This window comes from Schistocerca gregaria, chromosome 2 (genome assembly GCF_023897955.1).
Source record: "Schistocerca gregaria isolate iqSchGreg1 chromosome 2, iqSchGreg1.2, whole genome shotgun sequence".
NCBI lineage: Eukaryota > Metazoa > Arthropoda > Insecta > Orthoptera > Acrididae > Schistocerca > Schistocerca gregaria.
Window position 1 is genome coordinate 1,044,933,299 of NC_064921.1, and position 22,155 is coordinate 1,044,955,453.

Sequence of the window (22,155 nt, forward strand, 5' to 3'; positions counted from 1 at the left end):
GAAGCTCTCAAAATGTGGTGCTACAGAAGAATGCTGAAGATTAGATGGGTAGATCACATAACTAATGAGGAAGTATTGACTAGGATTGGGGAGAAGAGAAGTTTGTGGCACAACTTGACCAGAAGAAGGGATCGTTTGGTAGGACATGTTCTGAGGCATCAAGGGATCACCAATTTAGTATTGGAAGGCAGTGTGGAGGGTAAAAATCGTAGAGAGAGACCATGAGATGACTACACTAAGCAGATTCAGAAGGATGTAGGTTGCAGTAGGTACTGGGAGATGAAGAAGCTTGCATTAGATAGAGTAGCATGGAGAGCTGCATCCAACAAGTCTCAGGACTGAAGACCACAACAACAACAAATTAAACAACATCCACCTGCTGAGCTGTGTGGTAACACGCTTGCCTCCCATGCAAGCAGGCCCAGGTTCAATTTCCAGCCAGGTTGGAGATTTTTCTCTGCTTGTGCACTGGGTGTTGTGTTGTCCTCATCATCATTTCATCCTCATCACAGGCAAGCAAGTCGCCCAATGTGGCTTCAACTGAAATAAGACTTGCACTCGGTGGCCGAACTCCCTCGTAGGGGGCCTCCCAGCCAACACTGCCATATGCTCATTTCATTCCATTTAAATGACTTCGCTGTGTCAAGCAGGACACTGGTAGTATTGTAAGTGAACATTGCAGGTTTGTTCTTTCTACTCATCTGTGTTAGCATTCATTTTTTCAGATCTAGAGCTAGCTGCCAGAATGTTTAAGAATCTGCCTCTGTTACAGGATAATCTAATCCCAAAATAGAATATTCTCTAATAATTATAGAAAAAATATGTGGATTTCAGTACCAAAAGTCAAGTCATTATTGTAGAGCTTCTCATTGCCTGACTTCTCTTATGATTCTGAATTTCCTTTTACACATCCTGTGTAAGCTGTCAGAATACCAATACACACTAAATCAATGCCTTTGTTTTCAGTGGCTGTGAGTCCCAATCATGTTAAAATAGAACTGAAAGCTTTCCAAGATGCAATGAATCGTGCAAAGTGATAATATACGTTAATGCCCGCACAGTAGATTTACCATTTGCTGTCCCTGTATTTCCTGCAAGAAAGCTGTGAGTGCTTCCCCTGAGTGTTTCACATATGATGTGTGCACTGAGTCTGAGACTTCCCCTGCCATATGATTGACTGTATTAGTGTTTTCTTTTGATTTTTTTGTCAAATTTCCATTCACAATGGTAGACACAAAGAATCAATGAATGTTTCTTGTGTTGAACTATGCAAAAACAGAATATTCTGTGGAATGTCAGCTTGCATTCATACAAAAATTTCCCAGGTTCACGTTCCCTGTGGTGCAATGATACATAGATCAGTAAAGAAATTTAAAGAGACTGAATCCATGTTAGGCAAACAGAGGTCTAGAGAAACCAGTGTTTTAATTGAAAATAAATTTGGTGAGGTAGGACAGGCCTCAGGAAGAAGTCTAAGAAAGTCATTGCACCATGTAGTACTTCACACTGGTGTGGTGGAAGCGTCTCCTCATAGAACTGTGCACAAACTCAGCACTGAAACCACACAGAAAAACAGTTGTGCATTGAATGACTAACTTAGATACTGTTACTCAATGTTGTTATTGCAACTGGCTGTTACAGTCTGTGTATGGTGGGGAGGTTGATCCTGAAATGCTCTTTCTTCTGATTAAGCATGGCAGTATTTGTGAGGGTATGTAAATTCATGGAACAATCAATGCTGGAGGTCTGAAAATCTTAATTAATTACAGCAATGGCCTCTGCATGATGTGAAAACAGGATCATGGTGTGCAAATAGGCAATTAGTTCAAGATGAATTATTAGGCCTATCTTTTTCCATGAAACAGTGACTTCTGATAGCTATATGAACAGTAGACTGAATCCTTTTTTTTTAGTGAACTAACACTTAGTGAAGAGATCTATGGTTATTTCATGCAAAACAATGCAAGACCACACATAGCCAGTGTGCCACTACATTTTTGGCGATAGGACAGTTGATTGGCCTCCCATTGTGTACATCTAATTCCATGTAATTTTTATCTTTGGGGAATGTAAATGATAAGGTATAGGCAAGCAACCACCATACACTCAAAGTCAGGGTTCAGCTAGTTGTTTCCCAAATTTCGACAGGTGAAATTCGACTAATGTTTGGTAATGTGTTCAGAAGATGTCAGGCTGCTATTTCCATACAGGGGCACCATTTTGAGCAACTGCTGTAAAGGTAAGCTTAATTTAGTCAGATTGCATCATAATTTACATCCAGCTCAGGGGAAGTGCACACAGCTGTCTTGTGGGGGGTGTAGGGAACCAAGATCCAGTAAATCTGCTGTGTGAGTTGTGAGCTTCCCCCAGACATCTACGTGAAACACCCATTATAGAAAATATGGCAAAGACACAATAAAAAAAAATAAGTAAAATAAAAATGCACAGAGAATTAATAAATAAGTAAATTATTGAAATGAAATATAACAAAGTGTAGAAAAGTGAATAGCTGTGAAAACTTTGCTGTGACCTCTTGGAACATGTACTTGATAGGTGAAGCCATTCATCCACTAAAACAAAATTACATCTGCTGAACAGGTTTTCATCACAATGTATGATTTGAATTTAAAGCACAAGCACCTGTGTAAAGCCCTCCAAGTGTTGTCCTGACTCCGCTTGAATTGTTAACAGCACTGCGAGCAAGGGCTCCAGTTCCTGGGAAACCTTGGACAAAAGAGTTACCAATATTGGAAATACCAATGGCAAGTAATTCTTGTGTGGCGTCTATTGGTTTACCATTAGCTGAAAAATAAAACAGACTAATGTAAAAGTGCTGTTATATAACTCTTGTAATTCATTATGTCAACACATGTGAACAGTAAGTACTATAGCAGAGATGTTTAAAATTTATTGCTTTAAAAAATATTCAAGAAACAATACTGACTAACGGGAAAGAAATGTAAAGAAAAAGCACATTGCCAAATGCTTTCAATAATTTTCAACACACTATCTCAGAAAACAAGTAACCTCTGCTTCTTAAATTACTGAATATGAAACAAATGCAATTAGTGACATCCATTGTTGTAAAAAAGAAAGTGTGGGTTGTCACTGTGATTAGAGCCCAGAACTTTCATTTGGGAGAAGTGGGGTTCAAATTCCCAACTGGACACACAGATTTAGGTTTTTTGTCACTTCCTGAATAAATTAAGGCAAATGCTAGGATGTTTCCATTGAAAGGACATAAGCCAACCTCCTTCCCTGTCTTTGTTCTGTAGGATCATCTGCTTTGTATCTAATGATAAAAATTCAAGTCTGTGCCTGTCCATTGAGGTTTAGGTTTTCAACAGTTTCCATGAATCAGTCAAGGTGAGTGCCAGGATGGTTCCTTTGAAAATGATGTAGCTAGTTTCCTTACCAATCCTCACCATATTGGACCATAAGCTCCATATCTAATATTGTCTTTTTTAAAATAATAGCTCACACAACAAAGTATTTTAATATAAAGATTTAATTATCTGATATTAAAATGTTGAGCACAGCATAGTAATTATTCTTCAACTCAAGTATATTAAAGTGATAATTTTCGAATGAAACTAGAAGAGGAAAAAATGTTCTTGAGATGGCACACCTGCTTTCATGGACACAGCAAGCATCAAAGGAATATTTAACTCATATGACTGAATACCAGTAATCATGTGTACAAACTCATGAATGATGATTATAAAAGACAAATGAGAGTACACTCTCAAGTTGTTGATTGCCTTCCCAAAGATGAATGAAGGATGAACAAATGGGAATTAGTGGGAATAAATATTGTATGGAATAATAGGTGATAGATAATCCCAAGGCAGACATACTTTTGTGAATGTTGGAGTGTGGCTGATTTACTAGAAACACACTTTGATAATTTTTCTCAGTCTTTGGTTTTTGCTTTATCTTTTCTTTCCTTTTTATCTTTTCCTCTTCTACAGGGTGTTACAAAAAGGTATGGCCAAACTTTCAGGAAACGTTCCTCACACACAAATAAAGAAAAGATGTTATGTGGACATGTGTCCGGAAACTATTAATTTCGATGTTAGAGCTCATTTTAGTTTCATCATTCCAACATGATCAAATTGTAAATTTTCACAATCAACACATGTGGGCTGACGAGAATCAGCATGCAATTGTGCAATCACGTCATCAACACAGATTTTCTGTGAACGTTTGGGCAGGCATTGTTGGTGATGTCTTGATTGGGCCCATGTTCTTCCACCTACGCTCAATGGAGCATGTTATCATGATTTCATACAGGATACTCTACCTGTACTGCTAGAACATGTGCCTTTACAAGTACGACACAACATGTGGTTCACGCACGATGGAGCTCCTGCACATTTCAGTTGAAGTGTTCGTACGATTCTCAACAACAGATTCGGTGAGCGATGGATTGGTAGAGGCGGACCAATTCCGTGGCCTCCACGCTCTCCTGAACTCAACCCTCTGGACTTTTATTTATGGGGGCATTTGAAAGCTCTTGTCTAAGCAACCCCGGTGCCAAATGTAGAGACTCTTCGTGCTCACTGTGGACGGCTGTGATGCAAACGCCATTCTCCAGGGCTGCATCAGTGCATCAAGGATTCCATGCGACGGAGGGTGGATGCATGTATCCTCGCTAACGGAGGACATTTTGAACATTTCCTGTAAGAAAGTGTTTGAAGTCATGCTGGTACATTCTGTTGCTGTGTGTTTCCATTCCATGATTAATGTGATTTGAAGAGAAGTAATAAAATGAGCTCTAACATGGAAAGTAAGCAATTCTGGACACATGTCCACATAACATATTTTCTTTCTTTGTGTGTGAGGAATGTTTCCTGAAAGTTTAGCCGTACCTTTTTGTAACACCCTGTATAAGCTTTTTCTTCATTTGGTCTCTGTTCCATCTTCATTCTTACTTGCAGTTTTTCCTCTCCATTTTTTAACTTGCTGATAACCTTGCCTCTCATTCCTAAATTATTGCATACATATTTACCCTGTGATCTAAATCTTCAGAAACCCGTTTCTGTCATTTGAAAGATACCAACCATGTAACAAACAGCACACACAAACTTTTTTGTCAATAGTATAGTGTTGAAGCCCTGGTATGACTTTTTCTCTAAGTTCTGATAACTAGAGGTGCATTCTTTTTTACATTTTTCCTCAGATGACTACTTTATCTCAAGGGCAATATTATGAGAAGGATAGATTTCTACTGACCATATGGAGGAGATACTGAGTAACAGACAAGCACAACAAAAACACTGCTGTACATTCAGGTTTTTGGTGAAAAGGCCTTCTTGTAAAGTATAAAACACAAATAATTTCAGGCAAGCACAAGTCGCACACACATGACCACTGTCTCTGGCCACTGAAGCCAGACTGCAATTATAGTCTGGCCTCAGTGGTCAGAGACAGTGGTCATGTGTGTGTGAGTTGTGTTTGTGTGAATGTGTGTGCATTTTCTTCTTTAGAAGAAGGACTTTTGGCTAAAAGCTTAAATGTATAGCAGCCTTTTTGCTGTACCTGTGTTCAACTCAGTGTCTCCTCTATTAAGTGAGTAGTAATCTATCATTTTCATAATATTATCACTATCGCAACCTGGATTTCATTGTTTTATTTTTATTTTACCCCAATGATGTTACATGATTTTCAGGTTCAAGGTGGGTGTTTGAAATGGATCATTCAACAAGGCAGCTTAATTTTCTCCATCCCATGAAACAGCTGGTTCTTGCATTGTGAACATTATTGCATTGGTACAGAAAACTGTTACTGAACAAAACTAATGGTCGATACCCAAACTAAGCAGAAGAGCCTCAGAAAATCAAACAGCATCCACCAAATTTCAATGTTACCGCAACACACCACAATAAATGTCTTCCACTGTATATCTTACAGATAAATACAGAAATGTTTGACTGCCCCTTAAGATTATGATTTATGTTTGAGTTTAGTGCTTCTCTAATATTTTCCCTTATAGTATCAAAAATGAGGCATTGGTCTCACATGCATTATTTGCAATCTTCCTGACAGGACAAATGGGAACTATGGCACTGGCTCCTTTTTAACTAACTCAGCACTCTATTGATTCTTTCTGACAGAAAAAGAATATACACTGTTGATGCACGGTGTGTGAACTTGGACATTCTTGGATGCTTATTAAGAGTAGGCTATGTGGGTTGACTAGGACCTCTAATCACAATATGTATTACCCATTGGTGGCATTTCATTGTGATTTATCCTATCACTCTGACAAACCATGTCTTTTGTGAGAAAAAATATTGCTTAATACTAGAATAGTTCTTTCTATTCTAGCATCTTCCTTCTTTTGGTAAGTGAGGGAACCTAATGCGCTGCATGTTAGTGATATTATTGCTTGTGTTCGTGTATATATGTTGTCACAACTTAAGCAAAAGTTTTTTTCTGTCATAATGTAACTAGAAGGCCTTTCAGTACACCTGAAGAATGGGGTAAAATCAAATAAGATTGTGTAAGAAGACCTGAACTTACAGAAGGCCTTGCAAACAGCAATATTTTCCAGTAGCGCTACAAGAGGCACAACAAAAATTCCAGATCCAAGGTTGGAACACATGTCACCAAATGAATATGTGACTGTGGAATTTCCTGTCTCCAATGTCACAGTAAATGGTGGCAAGTGAAAAGCTGGAAGTCCAGGAGGTATGGAACCTAAAGAAAAAGGAAATTCACATATTAGTCTTAAGTCATATGCAGTTTTATTAGTGCTGCAGAACTGAGTAGTAACTTTTCTTGTTTCACAAAGTTTCTAAATGATTAATGAATTTAGAAACAAACCTATTAAGTTAAGAGGTGCATCTCCTGAGAGTGATAGCTGATATCCTATGACACCACATATAATCACTAGGATAGCATTGCGAGAAGTCCCAATAAGCCAAATAGCTTTATTTAGAATCCTTTGGGTAGTTGTCTTCTTTTCATCTTCTTTTGGTCCTATTTTCAAATTCGCCAATACCTGTAACACCAAATTTATCCATGAATGCAATTACTGTAAAGCACTAAAAATAAGAATCTAAGAATTCATTAAAAACAAAGATTCCAAGACATACCAAGTGGGAAAGTGCCAGTAGACAGGCACAATAAATAAAACACACAAACACACACACAGAATTTCTAGCTTTCACTACCGACGGTTGCTTCTTCAGGAAAGATGGAAGGAGAGGGAAAGACGAAAGGATATGGGTTTTAAGGGAGTCATTCTAATCCCAGGAGCGGAAAGACTTACCTTAGGGGGAAAAAAGGACAGGTGTACACTCGCACACACACACATATCCATACGCACATACACATTGTAAAGGCAAAGAGTTCAGGCAGATATGTCAGTCGAGGCGGAAGTACAGAGGCAAAGATATTGTTGAAAGACAGGTGAGGTATGAGTGGTGGCAACTTGAAATTAGCGGAGGTTGAGGCCTGGCGGATATCGAGAAGAGAGGATATACTGAAGGGCAAGTTCCCATCTCCGGAGTTCGGATAGGTTGGTGTTGGTGGGAAGTATCCAGATAACCCGGACGGTGTAACACTCCCTTAAAACCCATATCCTTTCGTCTTTCCCTCTCCTTCCCTCTTTCCTGAAGAAGCAACCGTCGGTTGCGAAAGCTAGAAATTCTGTGTGTGTGTTTGTGTGTTTTATTTATTGTGCCTGCCTACCGGCACTTTCCCCTTTGATAAGTCTTGGAATCTTTGTTTTTAATATATTTTTCCCATGTGGAAGTTTCTTTCTATTTTATTTACATCATCAATCTAAGAATTGAGTTTGTTCATCTACATCCTGCCTTTTGCTTTGTTCAGATGCCTTCTGTAACAGTTTGCACAATAAAAACTTCATTGCAATGGCAAGGGGGAGTGAACCACTGTCAGTGTGCCATGAGACATTGCAGCCAGTACTGTCAGTCTCCCACATCTGTCTGCAGCATGTACTCCAGGATGGTTGAAAATCATTTAGCAGTGAGTTTCTCATTAGTTTAAGGTAAATGTGACAAGTATTATTTGATGAACTGATAGCAATATTTTACTGAGCAGCAATCTGTGCTGTGTTGATATTAGCAGGGGGGGGGGGGGGGGGGGAATTTGTTTTCTGAGCATGTGAATTATTTAGGAATAAAAGACATGACTCACCAAAAGGGAGAAGCTGTGCGTCATCGATAGGTACACAAACAAAGGGTACAGAGCTTAGCTAACTTTTGAAATGCACTTCCTTTTTCACACTAGTGGGAAAAACATGCACACAATCTCTCTCTCTCTCTCTCTCTCTCTCTCTCTCTCTCTCTCTCTCTCTCTCTCACACACACACACACACACACACACACACACACACACACAAACACATGCCTGGCTCCTTACATTGTACTCAGTTAACTGGAAGTTCTTTTCTGGCCCATGGTGAGTATATTGTGGAGGGTGGGGGTGTGGGCTAGGGTGGGGTGAGGTGAGGGATGGAGGTAGGGATGTGTTGGTGGGAATCATCTAGCAGCTTGTGGGAGAATGTGGAGTTGTCTGTGGGTTAGGTAGGAGTGTAGGTAGAGGGGGCAGGTGGCAGATGGCTGGGCATGTGTCCTGGTCTTTGAAATCACATACCTAGCCATCTGTCACCTGTCCCCTCCACCTGCAACCCTATCTAGCCCACAGACAGCTCACAGCTCCTCACTGTCCCATGAGCTGCTAGACACTTCTCTACAACCCCCTTCCTGCCTTCCGCCACTTTCCGTCCCTCACTGCACCCCACATCCCCACCCCTCACGAGAACACTCATTGTGGGCCAGGAAAGAGCTGACAGTGCTTAGGGGGACCCTAAGTCTATGTCAAGTCTATGGCACAGATCCAGGGAGTCTAAGCTTGGCTTGTCACAGAACCTTCAAACACTCTGGTTCAGTCCTCCCACTTGACTCAGAAAGAAAGGGCCATGATCACTTCTGCATACAATGCTGCAAATTGTGAGCTTCGTTGAAACTCCTTGCACAAGGCTGGTTTTCTCAACCTTCTCTGCCAGTAGCTGGAATGATCAAAGTATGACCTCGGAGCATAGACGAGAGGCATCATTCAGTGCAATGTGTGCCACAATCTGCAGTTGGTTGCACCCTGTTCCCTCAATGGCTGCTTGTATGTTGAATGCAGCCCCCATGCACACAGACTGAGTGCACCTCATGTCCTTTCCTTTCCTGTCCCTTGCTGCCATTTCCACAAGGGGTACCTCCATTCACAGTACAGTTGAACTACCAGTGATTGATAGACCTCTACTCTATTGTGTTTGCCTCCTCTTGACTCGGGACAAAACAGGTAAAGTGAGTCCAACTGGCTCAGTTTCAGTGAGAGACAGCACCTCAAACTAGTTGGTTAGAGGGACTGGTACATCACTTAAAGTCCTCCTTGGTCCCCACCCACCCTGTTCAGGATGACTAGATCTACCGTTGGACATGCCACTCACAATCAGGTAGATGAGTAATGACAGATCCTGTACTTTCTGCAGAGGAGAGAGGATATAAAGGAGAAGATAGTACATGGGTACCTCTGGTACCAGTATCACAGGTATGTGACTCTCGGGAGCTCTTCCAACACACCAATTCACAGCAGCTGCCAATTGTTTTATAGGAGGGAAATATCCAGCTGCTTACAAAGATCAACCAATTCATCCCATCCAGAATGAGATTTTCACTCTGCAGTGGAGTGTGCGCTGACATGAAACTTCCTGGCAGATTAAAACTGTGTGCCGGACTGAGACTCGAACTCAAGATCTTTGCCTTTCGCGGGCAAGTGCTCTACCAACTGAGCTACCCAAGCATAACTCACGCCCCATCCTCACAGCTTTACTTCTGCCAGTACCTTGTCTCCTATCTTCCAAACTTCACAGAAGCTCTCCTGTGAACCTTGCAGAACTAGCACTCCCGAAAGAAAGGATATTGCAGAGACATGGCTTTGCCACAGCCTGGGGGATGTTTCCAGAATGAGATTTTCACTCTGCAGTGGAGTGTGCGCTGATTTGAAACTTCCTGGCAGATTAGAACTGTGTGCTGGACTGAGACTCGAACTCAGGACCTTTGCCTTTTCCAGGCAAGTGCTCTACCAACTGAGCTACCCAAGCATGAGGTACTGGCAGAAGTAAAGCTGTGAGGACGGGGTGTGAGTCATGCTTGGGTAGCTCAGTTGGTAGAGCACTTGCCCACAAAAGGCAAAGGTCCCGAGTTCGAGTCTCGGTCTGGCACACAGTTTTAATCTGCCGGGAAGTTTCAATTCATACCACGTTCGCGAACAGCATTTACAGTGGGGCTGCGTTTTGGCTGGTGCAGTGTGTTACAAGACAGTGAACAAATAACTGTAAATTAATCCTGCTGATTATCTTTTAATCTGTTGAGCTTAAAAGTTGCTAATTTCCTGTAAGAACTGAAGCAAATATACATAACGAGATTTCTATTAAGGCAACGCAAAAATGTGGTGAAAACAACTGGTTTCCTAAAACGTTTGGAGGTTATTATAGTCATTAGGAAACTCAAAAGCAGAATTAATTTAAGATAAAATCAGATAATATGCAGGGTTACTCCTCCTTAAGGGAAAAAACTAGATGTAACACAAAATATCTGCTACAGTAACTAAATCAGAAGCATCAATTTATTACAAATTGCTTGTAGATTATGCAAAGCACAATGGTAGCTTCCAAAAATTCTTGAAAATGCACATTTATTTTCATTGGCATACAATAAATTTCAGGGATGATGTATTCTGTAGAATTGTGAACCACAAACACTGATGTGCTACAAAATAAATTACATGCCCAAAACACTCATCCCAGTAACTTATGAAGATATAGTTCTTTAAGCGTCCAAAAATTCTCTGAAATAACCTATTTCTAATGTAATTGTACAATGAAATTAGAGAACGGTTTCTGGAATAAGGGTAGGTCTACTCTACTCAAAAATTTTAAAAGAGCACAATTAAGTTTAAGCCTGTAATTGACAATAGCAGTATGGGTTTATTGCAGCACTCATGAATGCTGGAAATTTCACAATACAAACGGGCACTGATATAATCGATGAAAGATTATGTAGAAGCAACATGAACAGCCAAATATATGAAACTAGAACTTCAAATTGGCATACATGAATCTTATAGTCTGCTTTCACAGTGGCACCAACAGTGGCTGTCAAACACTATCCCCAGAGGTTGGCCGATAACATCAGCCTACAGAGTGGTCATATTGTGTCCAATCTCCTTCATCAGTTTTTGGCAGGGTCAAGGAGGTTAGGTTAGGTTAGACTAGATTAGAATCTATTCTATGTATGAAGCAGATTATATTTTAACCTATTGGGGTGGGGTTAGCATTACAGCACCTCTGCACTTGGATAAGAGTGCTGCATAGTGGCTTCTGTATTAAAGAGATGCTGAATGAATGTGAATGATCTTTCCTGTCTCGTAAAGAATGCAGCTAGTATTATACATTCTGTCCTTAGCTCTCAGAATAAAAAGACAACTTTTGTGAATATACGAGATGAAGGGAGAAACTTTCTGTTACACACTCCAGACAATTCATGGTGACCTTGAAACACTCTGTTTCACTGTATTTATTTAAGGTGTGAAGAAGTCCATCAATTAACCTTCAGTGACTGTCATTACCACACAAGTGAAAGACAAGCATATCTGTAGCATAAGATATTCTGTAAAACTAAAGTGCTTGAAATTCAACACTCTTTTTCACCGTATTTATTTAAAGTTGTGCAGAAGTCTGTCAATTAACCTTCAATGACTGTCGTTTAGCACACAAGTGAAAGACAAGCATAAACTGTAGCATAAGATATTCTATAAAACTAAAGTGCTTAAAATTTGAAATACGTACTGTACACCACATTTGCAAACCACTTCATATTAACAGAATCACTACCCTACTGGCATAAAACCCAGTAAGCAGTAATGATAATTTGCCAACGATATGCCACCCTTTTCACTTGGACAGATTATTTTTGCAGGTTATAATCTATGCCTAAAATTTCCAATAAAGATTTTGCCTATTTGAGATTTTAAATAAATCTACTGTTTCAGTCCATAGATTATGAACTATAACCTGATTGATATTTTCATCCCCAGGATGGCATAAACTCACTCTTTTTTGGGCTAAACTTGTCAGTACCTCATGTTCCATATTTTGTGTGCAAGAATGTTGGTCAACTTGACTGAAGAAAACAAACTGATTTTAATTACACAAATTGTCATCCAAAGCCTGTACCTTCGGGAGATAAGATTGTCTATAGTGTGACCACACACATAATGACATACTGATTTGAGAAGATCAGCCATCTCTAGCTGATGTCAGTCAGCAACAGAATTCACTGGTATCAGAGTCACTGTGACTGCAGCCTAACACATGGTCTCACACAAAGAAAAATTCTGTAGTTGGCTTTTATTTGTAAATAAACGTTCATATTGCACAGATTTTTTACTTAGCTGATTCTGTGCACACTTCTATACTGGTGTGCCAAAGAAGAACATTGCAGTGTGAATTCTTGGTCAAAATTGCCAGAATGTGCAGCACCAACGAAGCACGTCTTCCCCTTGTCGCAGCTGTCAATTCAGATTTTAGCTATTATACCAAATTATCTAAGAAAATATGAAATAAATTTGCTTCTTACTTTTGGAATTCAAATTATAGGAAAATTGCTTTCACATGACATGGAGAATTATTTTTTCACTCATCTCTTAGCATTTTTCCAGTGGTGAGACACATTTGGGATATAGTATAAATGTTTGTATTTAAAATCCATTATTTTTTTACTACCTAAGTTTTAGTTTGGAAGTCCATTTTCCAATACACAACTCATTCCTCATTTTCTTTGGGCCTTTGTCCCACTTCAACACGGGGTCGGCCTAATTACTATGGATTTGGTGATGTTAGAGTCAGAGATGGCTGTCGCCACCCTGTACCCCCCGGGATGGAATTAGTGTACCCCAGCTGTCTGTGCCTAGGGTAAGCCATGAAACAGTGTGAACATTTTTTCAAATGTCTGCGAGTTGTGTAACTGAGGCGGGACATGGGGACCAGCCCAGTATTCACATAGTGGGTTGTGGAAAACCACCTAAAAACCACATCCAGGCTGGCTGGTACAATGACCCTCATCATTAATCTACCAGTTGAATTCGATCAGGGGCCAGCTCACCTACCCAAGTCCAGGAAGAAGCGCATTAGTGCCCTCCGCTAACCTGGGGGGTTTTCCAGTACACAACTGATTCTGGTAAATGGCATTCAACCCGAAACCAAAGTCATACAAAAATAATGAAGTTTTGTGAAACAAGGCAAAAAATTGTTTTGCTTAGTTAACACAAAATGCAGCATTTCATAGAGAGCCAAAACTGAATAAATTAAAATAATAAATGCCTGAGGTTTTCCAACAGCAGAATCACAATACAGTACCTGTTACTTAATCACAAGATAACAACTCACCCTCATCAATAACAGTACAACAATGCAGACAGCACCCAAAACACTATCATAGAGTTTTGTGTTATGCATGTTCTGGAAAAGACTTCCCCATACTTCAATGAAAGTATTGCCTTCTGCTGTGATTCCCAACAAATCCTTCATCTGTGAAGTTACAATCATGAGAGCAGCTGCTGATGTAAAACCTGATGACACTGGACCAGATATGAAGTCAATCAGGAAACCTACAAAAATAAAATGAAAGAATGTATTAATCCACTGCTGATCCAGAATTCTGTTTTCATATTAAGGGTGGGTGAATGTTGTATATTTTACTATATTATTCATGTTATATTGTTATAGCACAATCTCTTTGTAAAACTTGCATGTCAGCTGCCTATGAGTAGATAAAAATGTAATACTGTTTAACACTGTTGAATGGGATATCTTTTTGTTGCTTAGCTGCCTAATTCTGAAAAGCTTTCTTTGCAAATGGTGAATTTATAATGAGTACAGAAACTTTCCAGATGGCAGGAATCATTTTGTTATTCAAAGTCTATAGTCAAATTGACCTATGATAGGCACAGACAAGTATGTCAGTGGTAGTGTCGCCTCCTTGTTTTCTAAAAATTGTGCCAGTTTTGTGACTATACGCTTTTCAAATTCCCAACTGTTCAATCTAGAAGAAACAACAACAAGGCAGCTGTATTTTCAGTACCTTTCCTTCTCACTGGGGGGGGTTCCTATTTTTCTCAAAGACAGGCATGATGTCTTTCCAAAACTTGCAAGGTGTAAATGAGCCAGTGTAGCTTGCCTATTCTACACAGTGTTCAACGGTATGAAAGACATAGTATGCATAGCTGTGAAATGTGAAGTAACAATCAGATTAATAACAAGGAATTTTAGCTTCAATGACCACCAGCTTTGAGCATTGTAAGGTTGCTCAGTATTACGCAACATGAAACTACAAACAGTACCATTCCAGTATGCAGCTTGAACCATAAGAGGTGCAGTTTCACGAAGAATACTACCCCTCAATTTACAGCAAAATACTTGGTGCTTATAAGTGACATGATCCATTGGTTACAGCATGAATATGATAAATAATTACTCTAGTTGTTACAAGCACAATTGGTCTCATAGTTCTTCTATCATCATGTCTTGAGGATTTATTAGACATCTCCTGTTTGAATTATTTCACTAGTAACACTTCATTACACTACTTTCATTGTGCGTACCACAGTGCAAGTTACTGTACTTTAATGTTAATGGGGGATATGTTTTTTTTTCAATCATGCCATTCAGCAATAAAAATTGTGTAGTACACCCTCCCTTCAAATTTTTCATAGTTTATTTATAATAATGTTCTTAATATGCATCCAAATACCAATTGGAGACTTGTCCATTATCTGATATATTTTTTCTGAATTAATCTTGCAGTTTTAGTTCTTATGATTAAATGTGCATTAAATATAGGAAACTGTGTTTAAATATTGTACAAAAGTAAGCATTAGGCTATGTTACAAGTCAGTCTTTTACCACAATCTTTCTTTAGCATCCACATTCCTTGGTTTTGCTAGTCACAATCAATCTTTCAATCTAACCTACACCTCAAGTGACACTTGTCATTGCAGCCAGTTTCAGGGGGAAAGGAGGGTGTAGTATTATGAAACATCAAAAGAAACAATGAAGCAGATCTGCTTACCAAGTCCCAGGATCCCCATGATCACCTGGATGGCTCCAGTGAGGAAGCAAAGAAGCACAGCGTGCTCGGGACCCATGCCACGCACTGACTGAAATGTCAGCAGAGAGATGACAGCAGAAGGGCCCATGGGTACATCCTTGCAACTGCCAAACAACATGTACAGGAAGCAGCCCATGAAAGAGCCATACAGCCCGTACTGGAACATAAGAAAAGATGATGGTTGCTCTGCAAGTGCATGTTGTTGTGGAATATAGTGTCTTCATCAGTTGCAAATAAGAATGCAAAAATAAATAACTATAAAATGGGAATATATTGTCATAAATGGATGGCTTCAATTCGCAGAGAAAATAAGCGACTCAGTTTATAACTGCTGCTTTCAGTGTATTTACACACATAAAATAAAATCTGCTGATGGCATTGTCAGCAAAGACGTTACACCAGTCAATTTCACTGTGATGCATTCCCCAGAACTGAAACATATGCAAAATTTCATTTGCTCCCAACAGAAAATTACTCCTAGATAACCAGAATGTTTATTCTAGATAAGTCACAGTAAACTTTGTTGTATGGGAGCGAAAGCTGGGTGGATTCAGGTTACCTTATCAATAAGGTTGATGTTACGGATATGAAAGTGGCTAGGATGATTGCAGGTACTAGTAGATGGGAACAATGGCAGGAGGGTGTCCACAATAAGGAAATCAAAGAAAAACTGGGAATGAACTCTATAGATGTAGCAGTCAGGGCGAACAAGCTTAGATGGTGGGGGCATGTTACACACATGGGAGAAGCAAGGTTACCCGAGAGACTCATGGGTTCAGCAGTAGAGGGTAGGAGGAGTCGGGACAGACCAAGGAGAAGGTACCTGGATTCGGTTAAGAATGATTTTGAAGTAATAGGCTTAACATCAGAAGAGGCACCAATGTTAGCACGGAATAGGGGATCATGGAGGAATTTTATAAGGGGGACTATGCTCCAGACTGAACACTGAAAGACATAATCAGTCTTAAATGATGATGATGATGATAATGATGATTATGATGATGATGTTCAATTACCCGAAAGTTCCTAAATGCAATGTAACATCTACCATACAGTTAAAAGGAAGTTGCACTTGGTCAAGGTCCGCATCACTTTCCATTTTTAACCAGACATAACGTCTGAGACAGTTAAAAGAGAAATAATAATAATAATAATAATAATAATAATAATAATACTTGAAGTATCAGATAGCTCCATACTTCTCAATTGCATTACTCTATCTAAGAAATCTGTCGAAAAAAAGTTCTTTCCTATAACAAAATGGTTCAAATGGCTCTGAGCACTATGAGACTTAACTTCTCAGGTCATTAGTCCCCTAGAACTTAGAACCACTTAAACCTAACTAACCTAAGGACATCACGCACAACCATGCCCGAGGCAGGATTCGGACCTGTGACCATAGCGGTCACGCAGCTCCAGACTGTAGCGCCACACCGGCCGGCTTTCCTATAACAGCTCCACAACAATACCAGTAATGATCATGTGAGCTATGGCAGCAAGAAGCGTGCTTCCGTCCTGCTGACAAGAGACGACCATCATTTCCGTCTCAGAAGCACAAATGTGAAACTGACAGTATGTTGAATATTAACTGGTTAATATGCAGTTTTCTTGTCAGCATCTCATAATCATTCTTCCTTTTTATAATATGGTATCAGCTGTTGAAAACTGTTGAGGTAGGTTGTTAATAAAAACCAAGAATAAGAATGGCCCCAATACCAAACCCTGGGGCATCCCATAATTAACTTTTTTATATTCAGAATGGTACACATTTCCATCCTGAGAAATTTGTACTCTTTGTTTTCTATCAGTTAAATATGACTTGAACCACCTGTAGGAAACACCACGGACACCATAGTTATACAGTTTTAACAGCAGTAGATTATGATTTTTAAGATCAAGTGCTTTGGAAAGGTCCCAAAACAATCCACAGATCAGTTCCTTGTCCTCAATAGCTTTGTAAACACTTTTTAGGAAACTGAAGAGAGCTGTTTGTGTAGATTTGCCTTTTCTGAAACCATTCTGTGCATTTACAAGAATTTTATTTTTGTTTAGGAAGTCTAGCAATCTGTCATACAATTGTAATATATACCATGTTTACTACCCAGTCTCAGCCTGTATGCATATTTTAAGCGAGCATGAGCATGTACATTCAGTACTTTGTGTATGATATTTTATATAATGATTGTTTTACCTTTGGCATGCTGATATACTAAGCCATGCATGTTCTTGTATTGTCTGTTTATTACGTAACAGAAATTAGTGTACAATATGAGAGAAGGAAAGCTGCTACTCGCCATATAGAAGAGATGCTGAGTCGCGATTGGCACAATAAAAAGATTCACACAATCATAGCTTTCGGTCATTAAGGCCTTTGGCAGTAGACACACACACACACACACACACACACACACACACACAAAAATCACAAATGCAACTTGCTCACACGTCTGCAGTCTCAGAGAGCTGAAACTACACTGTGAGCAGCAGCACCAGTGCATGATGGGAATGGCGAGTGGATGGGGGTAAGGAGGAGGCTGGGGCGGGGAGGGGGAGTGATAGTATGGGGGGAGTGGTGGACAGTGAAGTGTTGCGGTTTAGACGGAGGGCAGAAGAGAAGGTGCGGAGTGGGGAGCAGGTAAGTAGCAGAAAGGAGAAAAATAAAAACAAAAATAATTTAAAAGACTGGGTGTGGTGGTGAAATGAAGGCTGTGTAGTGCTGGAATGGGTCAGGGAGGGGGCTGGATGGGTGAGGACAGTGACAAACCAAGGTTGAGGCCAGGAGGGTTATGGAAACGTAGTATGTATTGCAGGGAAAGTTCCCACCTGCGCAATTCAGAAAAGCTGGTGTTGGTGGGAAGGATCCATATGGCACAGACTGTGAAGCAGGCACTCAGATGAGGGGTATCATGTTTGGCAGCTTGTTCAGCTACAGGGTGGTCCACTTGTTTTTTGGTCACAGTTTGTCAGTGGTCATTCCATGTGCACAGACAGCTTGTTGGTTGTCATGCCTACATAGATTTCACCTCAGTGGTCATAGCTGAGCTTGTAAATCACATGACTGGTTTCACAGGTAGCCCTGCCTTTGATGGGATAGGTGATGTTAGTGACTGGACTGGAGTAGGTGGTGGTAGGAGGATGTATGGGACAGGTATTGCATCTAGGTTTATTACAGAGGTATGAGCCATGAGGTAAGGGATTGGGAGCAGGGGTTGTGTAAGAATGGATGAGTATATTGTGTAGGTTCAGTGGACAGCAGAATACCACGGTAGGAGGGTTGGGAAGGATAGTGGGTAGGACATTTCTCATTTCAGGGCACGATGAGAGTTGATTAAAACCCTGGCAGAGAATGTAATTCAGTTGCTCCAGTCCCAGATGGTACTGAGTTATGAGGGGAATACTCTTCTGTGGCTGGACCGTGGGACTTTAGGAGGTGGTGGGAGATTGGAAAGATAAGGCACGGGAGATTTGTTTTTGCAATGATGGGAGGATAATCCCCTCATCCAGGGAAATCAAGTTTACATCCCACATGTGAAGCAGTCGTGGTGCATGGAACAAGCTGTGATTCCGTGTGTAATACTTTTCGAGAGGTGTGTAATGAAAGGAGGGTTTATGTGGAAGACAAACAACGTCTTTGGAAGTCTAACTATGTGGATGGGCATGCAGAAAAGTGCTTTTTCTATTTTTGTAGCTCAAAGTGCTACATGGAGGAGACTGGAAACTTTTAGAAGTAGTGGATTTCGAATTGGTCGTCTGTGTGCCCAACCCATTGAGTCTTGCTTCGATGGAGGTTTCTTTAATGTTCCTTGCAACTCTCCTCAACTGCTTTAATAGTCTGACTTGCATAAAACATGGGACATTCTTATGGAAAGTGATACACACCTTCTTTTGGAGAACTGGACTGTCTTTTACATTACAAAGTTAATTTTCTATTCTTGTTGATGACAGCAAAAAATCCTAGCTTCCATGTTTTCATAGGAGACTACCAATCTTTTCAGAGACTGGGCAGATAAACAATTCCTGGCATATCTTTTTGTTTATAATTCTCATTATCTTCCTCAGGTGTTGTTTATTTTGACTCCCACACCCACTCAGTTTGCTGATCTGAGCAACCATAACATTATTTGCAGATGTTATAATTCTTTGGCAAGGCTGTTGTTGTCTGACAGCATTTGAGCTCTGTGGACCAGAATCTTTCACTTGGAACTTCTTTGTGACACATGGCTTGAGGCCTGGGTACATGGGTTTTCTATATACCTGAGACACAAGGAATTCCCTTGTTGAAGCTTTGCCTGAATCTGAGCTTGTCCACTTTGTAGGCACGTAATGACTCAAAGATAAAACACCTGCTGACATTATCAAGTCTTATGGAAATTAAAGTACTCATTCTTATAAAACTGACCTTAAAATAATTATCTCATTTATATGCATCTTTTTAAAGTTACTTTCATCTGATTTTTTAACTAATTTCTAACACAAATATTATTTTAATCAATCATACTGGATCCAGCTGTAACATAATATTGCAACAATATTTAGGAGATTAAATTCATGTACATTTCGTCCCTTTGTAGCTCAAATAACAAACATTCATCACTGTTGCTACCCGTAGCCTACTTTTCATGCGAACAGTGCCCTGTTGCCCTTTTCCGTCTCACAGGCTCTTGAGGAATGAAAATGCCCTTCTCCCCTCCTGCACACACTCTCCACCCCTCTCACACTACCCTTCCCTCCCCTCCCCTCCCCTCCCAATGAGATGCTAAAGCTGAGGTTGAGGACCACTTCATTAAGGTATCAAATTTTGATCAGAGCATTTACATCGTGTGCATGCACAGGTGTGGGAAGGGGGGGGGGGGGTGAGGGAGGGAGGGAGGACTGGCTGATTGGTATGGGGGGAGATGTAGAAATGTATACCTAGAGGAGAGCAGCCAGGAAAACATTCAGATGGAACAGTGTTGCTCAGATAGCAGCAGTACCTGAGCTGGAAGACCTGCAATGCTGGCATAGGCGAGGGACTGGGGGATGACAGTGAGTCCAACAGTGATTCCAGCCACCAGATCTCCCACGGCATCCTCCACGGAGTAGCGTGGCAGCCATGACAGCACAGGCAACCTCTTGAGCAGTGTCTTCCGTGAGAATGCCCTCTTCAGCCGCATGCACATCCTGTGGCGCAGGGAGTTTTCCGGATCGAGTGAAGTCACTGTACAGTCAAAATGACTATGATGGTAACTGCTGCCATTAAGTGACAAGTTGCAACAGTCTTGTGGAACTGTTTATAGCCATACGATGTCCAGTATATGTCACATATATAAAACATACAGAGGAAGCATTATAATATATAGTGATTACACCTTACACTGAAAATGAGTGATGGATCATTTTAATTACCTATTCTACTGATTAAAGCATTATGATTTTGAAACTACCAAGAAATTTTTTAGAATGCAGTTAAAATAAAAATACAGGGATCCATAAGAGATTAAAGTAATCACACACCCAAATTAAACTCCACTAATTACTTAGCACCAAATCCTTCATAGACAGAACAATGGTCTTGTAGGTAACAGGCTATTATGGTCGATGCAGAGACACTTGTCAAATGTTTTCTTTATAAATGCACACACCAATACAAGTACATGTGCACGCTATGTGTACATATTTTTTTTTGCTAAGACTAATTCCCAGTTCTAAGATTTTGTGAAACAATTGTCATTGATCAAAGCCAAATGACAGAATTGCTAATCTCCTTATTCCCGGTGGCTAAGCCCATTGTCCTAATTGCAGTTTGTAGTTGGTATATGACTAGAGAGAAACTTGTACTGCACAGAAATTTCACAACCATTTTGAAATATTGCCCTTTAGGCACTTATTTGCAGCTCACTGGGATTGGTTTGGAAAAATACTGAGACTTATGTGATGCATGTGCAACCATCATCTGTAGGCAGGAAATATACTGTGCTGTAAAACTGCTAACTTGGTGAGAATACAAAATGCACAAAAATCGTGTGTGTGTGTGTGTGTGTTAAAGTTCTGCATTTAACGAACTTGCCGCACAAAATGCCCATACCTACATCTGTCTACATGTTCATACATACTCCACAAGCAGCCAAATGGAGCATGGCGGTGGGTACCTTGCACCACTACAAGTCATTTCCTTTCCTGTTCCATTCACAAATAGAGTAAGGTAAAATGGCTGTGTAAAGGCATCCCCACAAAGCCTAATTTCTCTTATCTTCATGCTCCTTTCACAGAATATAAGCTGGTGGCAGTAGAATTATTCTGCAGTTGGCCACAAATCCTGGTTCTCTAAACCTTCTAAATAGCGTTTCATGAAAAGAGCATCATCTTCACTTCAGGTATTCTCATTAGCTTTCAGGGAGTGTCTCCATAATATTTATCGATCGACCTATGATAATAAGTTCAGCAGCTCACCTCTGAATTGCCTGCGAGCCTTCATTCAGTCTGACCTGGTGGGGATCCCAAACACTTGAGCATATTCCAGAATGTGTCAGAGTCCTGCTGTCTCCTTTATATATGAACTCCTCTTTCCTAAAATTCTCCTAAAATGTGAAGTCGACCATATGCCTTCCCTACATGCCTGTCCCATTTCATATTGCTCTGCAACATTACACCTAGATACGTAATTGATGTGACTGTATCAAGCAGTACACTACTAATTTTGTATTCAAATATTTCTACTCATCTGCATTAACTTATATTTGCCTACCTTTAGAGCAAGCTGTCATGGATTACACCAACTAGAAGTCCTGTGTAAGTCATCTTGTATACTCCTACAGCCACTCACTGATAACACCTTTCAATACACTACAGCATCATCAGCAAACAGCCTCTGACTGTTGCTCACCCTGACCATCAGATCATTTATGCATATAGAAAATAATAGCAATCCTATCACATTTCTCTGGGGCATTCCTCATGGTACACCTATCTCTAGTGAATGCTTGCT

At 40.2% G+C, this 22,155-nt stretch overlaps 1 protein-coding gene across 3 annotated transcripts in view; it reads right to left on the minus strand.

The window, feature by feature from the left end:
• LOC126335564 (sodium-independent sulfate anion transporter-like) overlaps positions 1 to 22,155 on the minus strand; it is a 125,263-nt gene that overhangs the window by 29,989 nt on the left and 73,119 nt on the right. For all 3 annotated transcript variants that reach the window (XM_049998988.1, XM_049998989.1, XM_049998990.1), the window contains exons 3-8: positions 20,165 to 20,388; positions 15,153 to 15,348; positions 13,472 to 13,692; positions 6,829 to 7,006; positions 6,526 to 6,702; positions 2,641 to 2,802 (exon numbers count right to left, since the gene is read on the minus strand). In XM_049998988.1, coding sequence (XP_049854945.1) covers positions 2,641 to 2,802; positions 6,526 to 6,702; positions 6,829 to 7,006; positions 13,472 to 13,692; positions 15,153 to 15,348; positions 20,165 to 20,388 — 1,158 coding nt within the window. The remainder of the gene's footprint in view (positions 1 to 2,640; positions 2,803 to 6,525; positions 6,703 to 6,828; positions 7,007 to 13,471; positions 13,693 to 15,152; positions 15,349 to 20,164; positions 20,389 to 22,155) is intronic.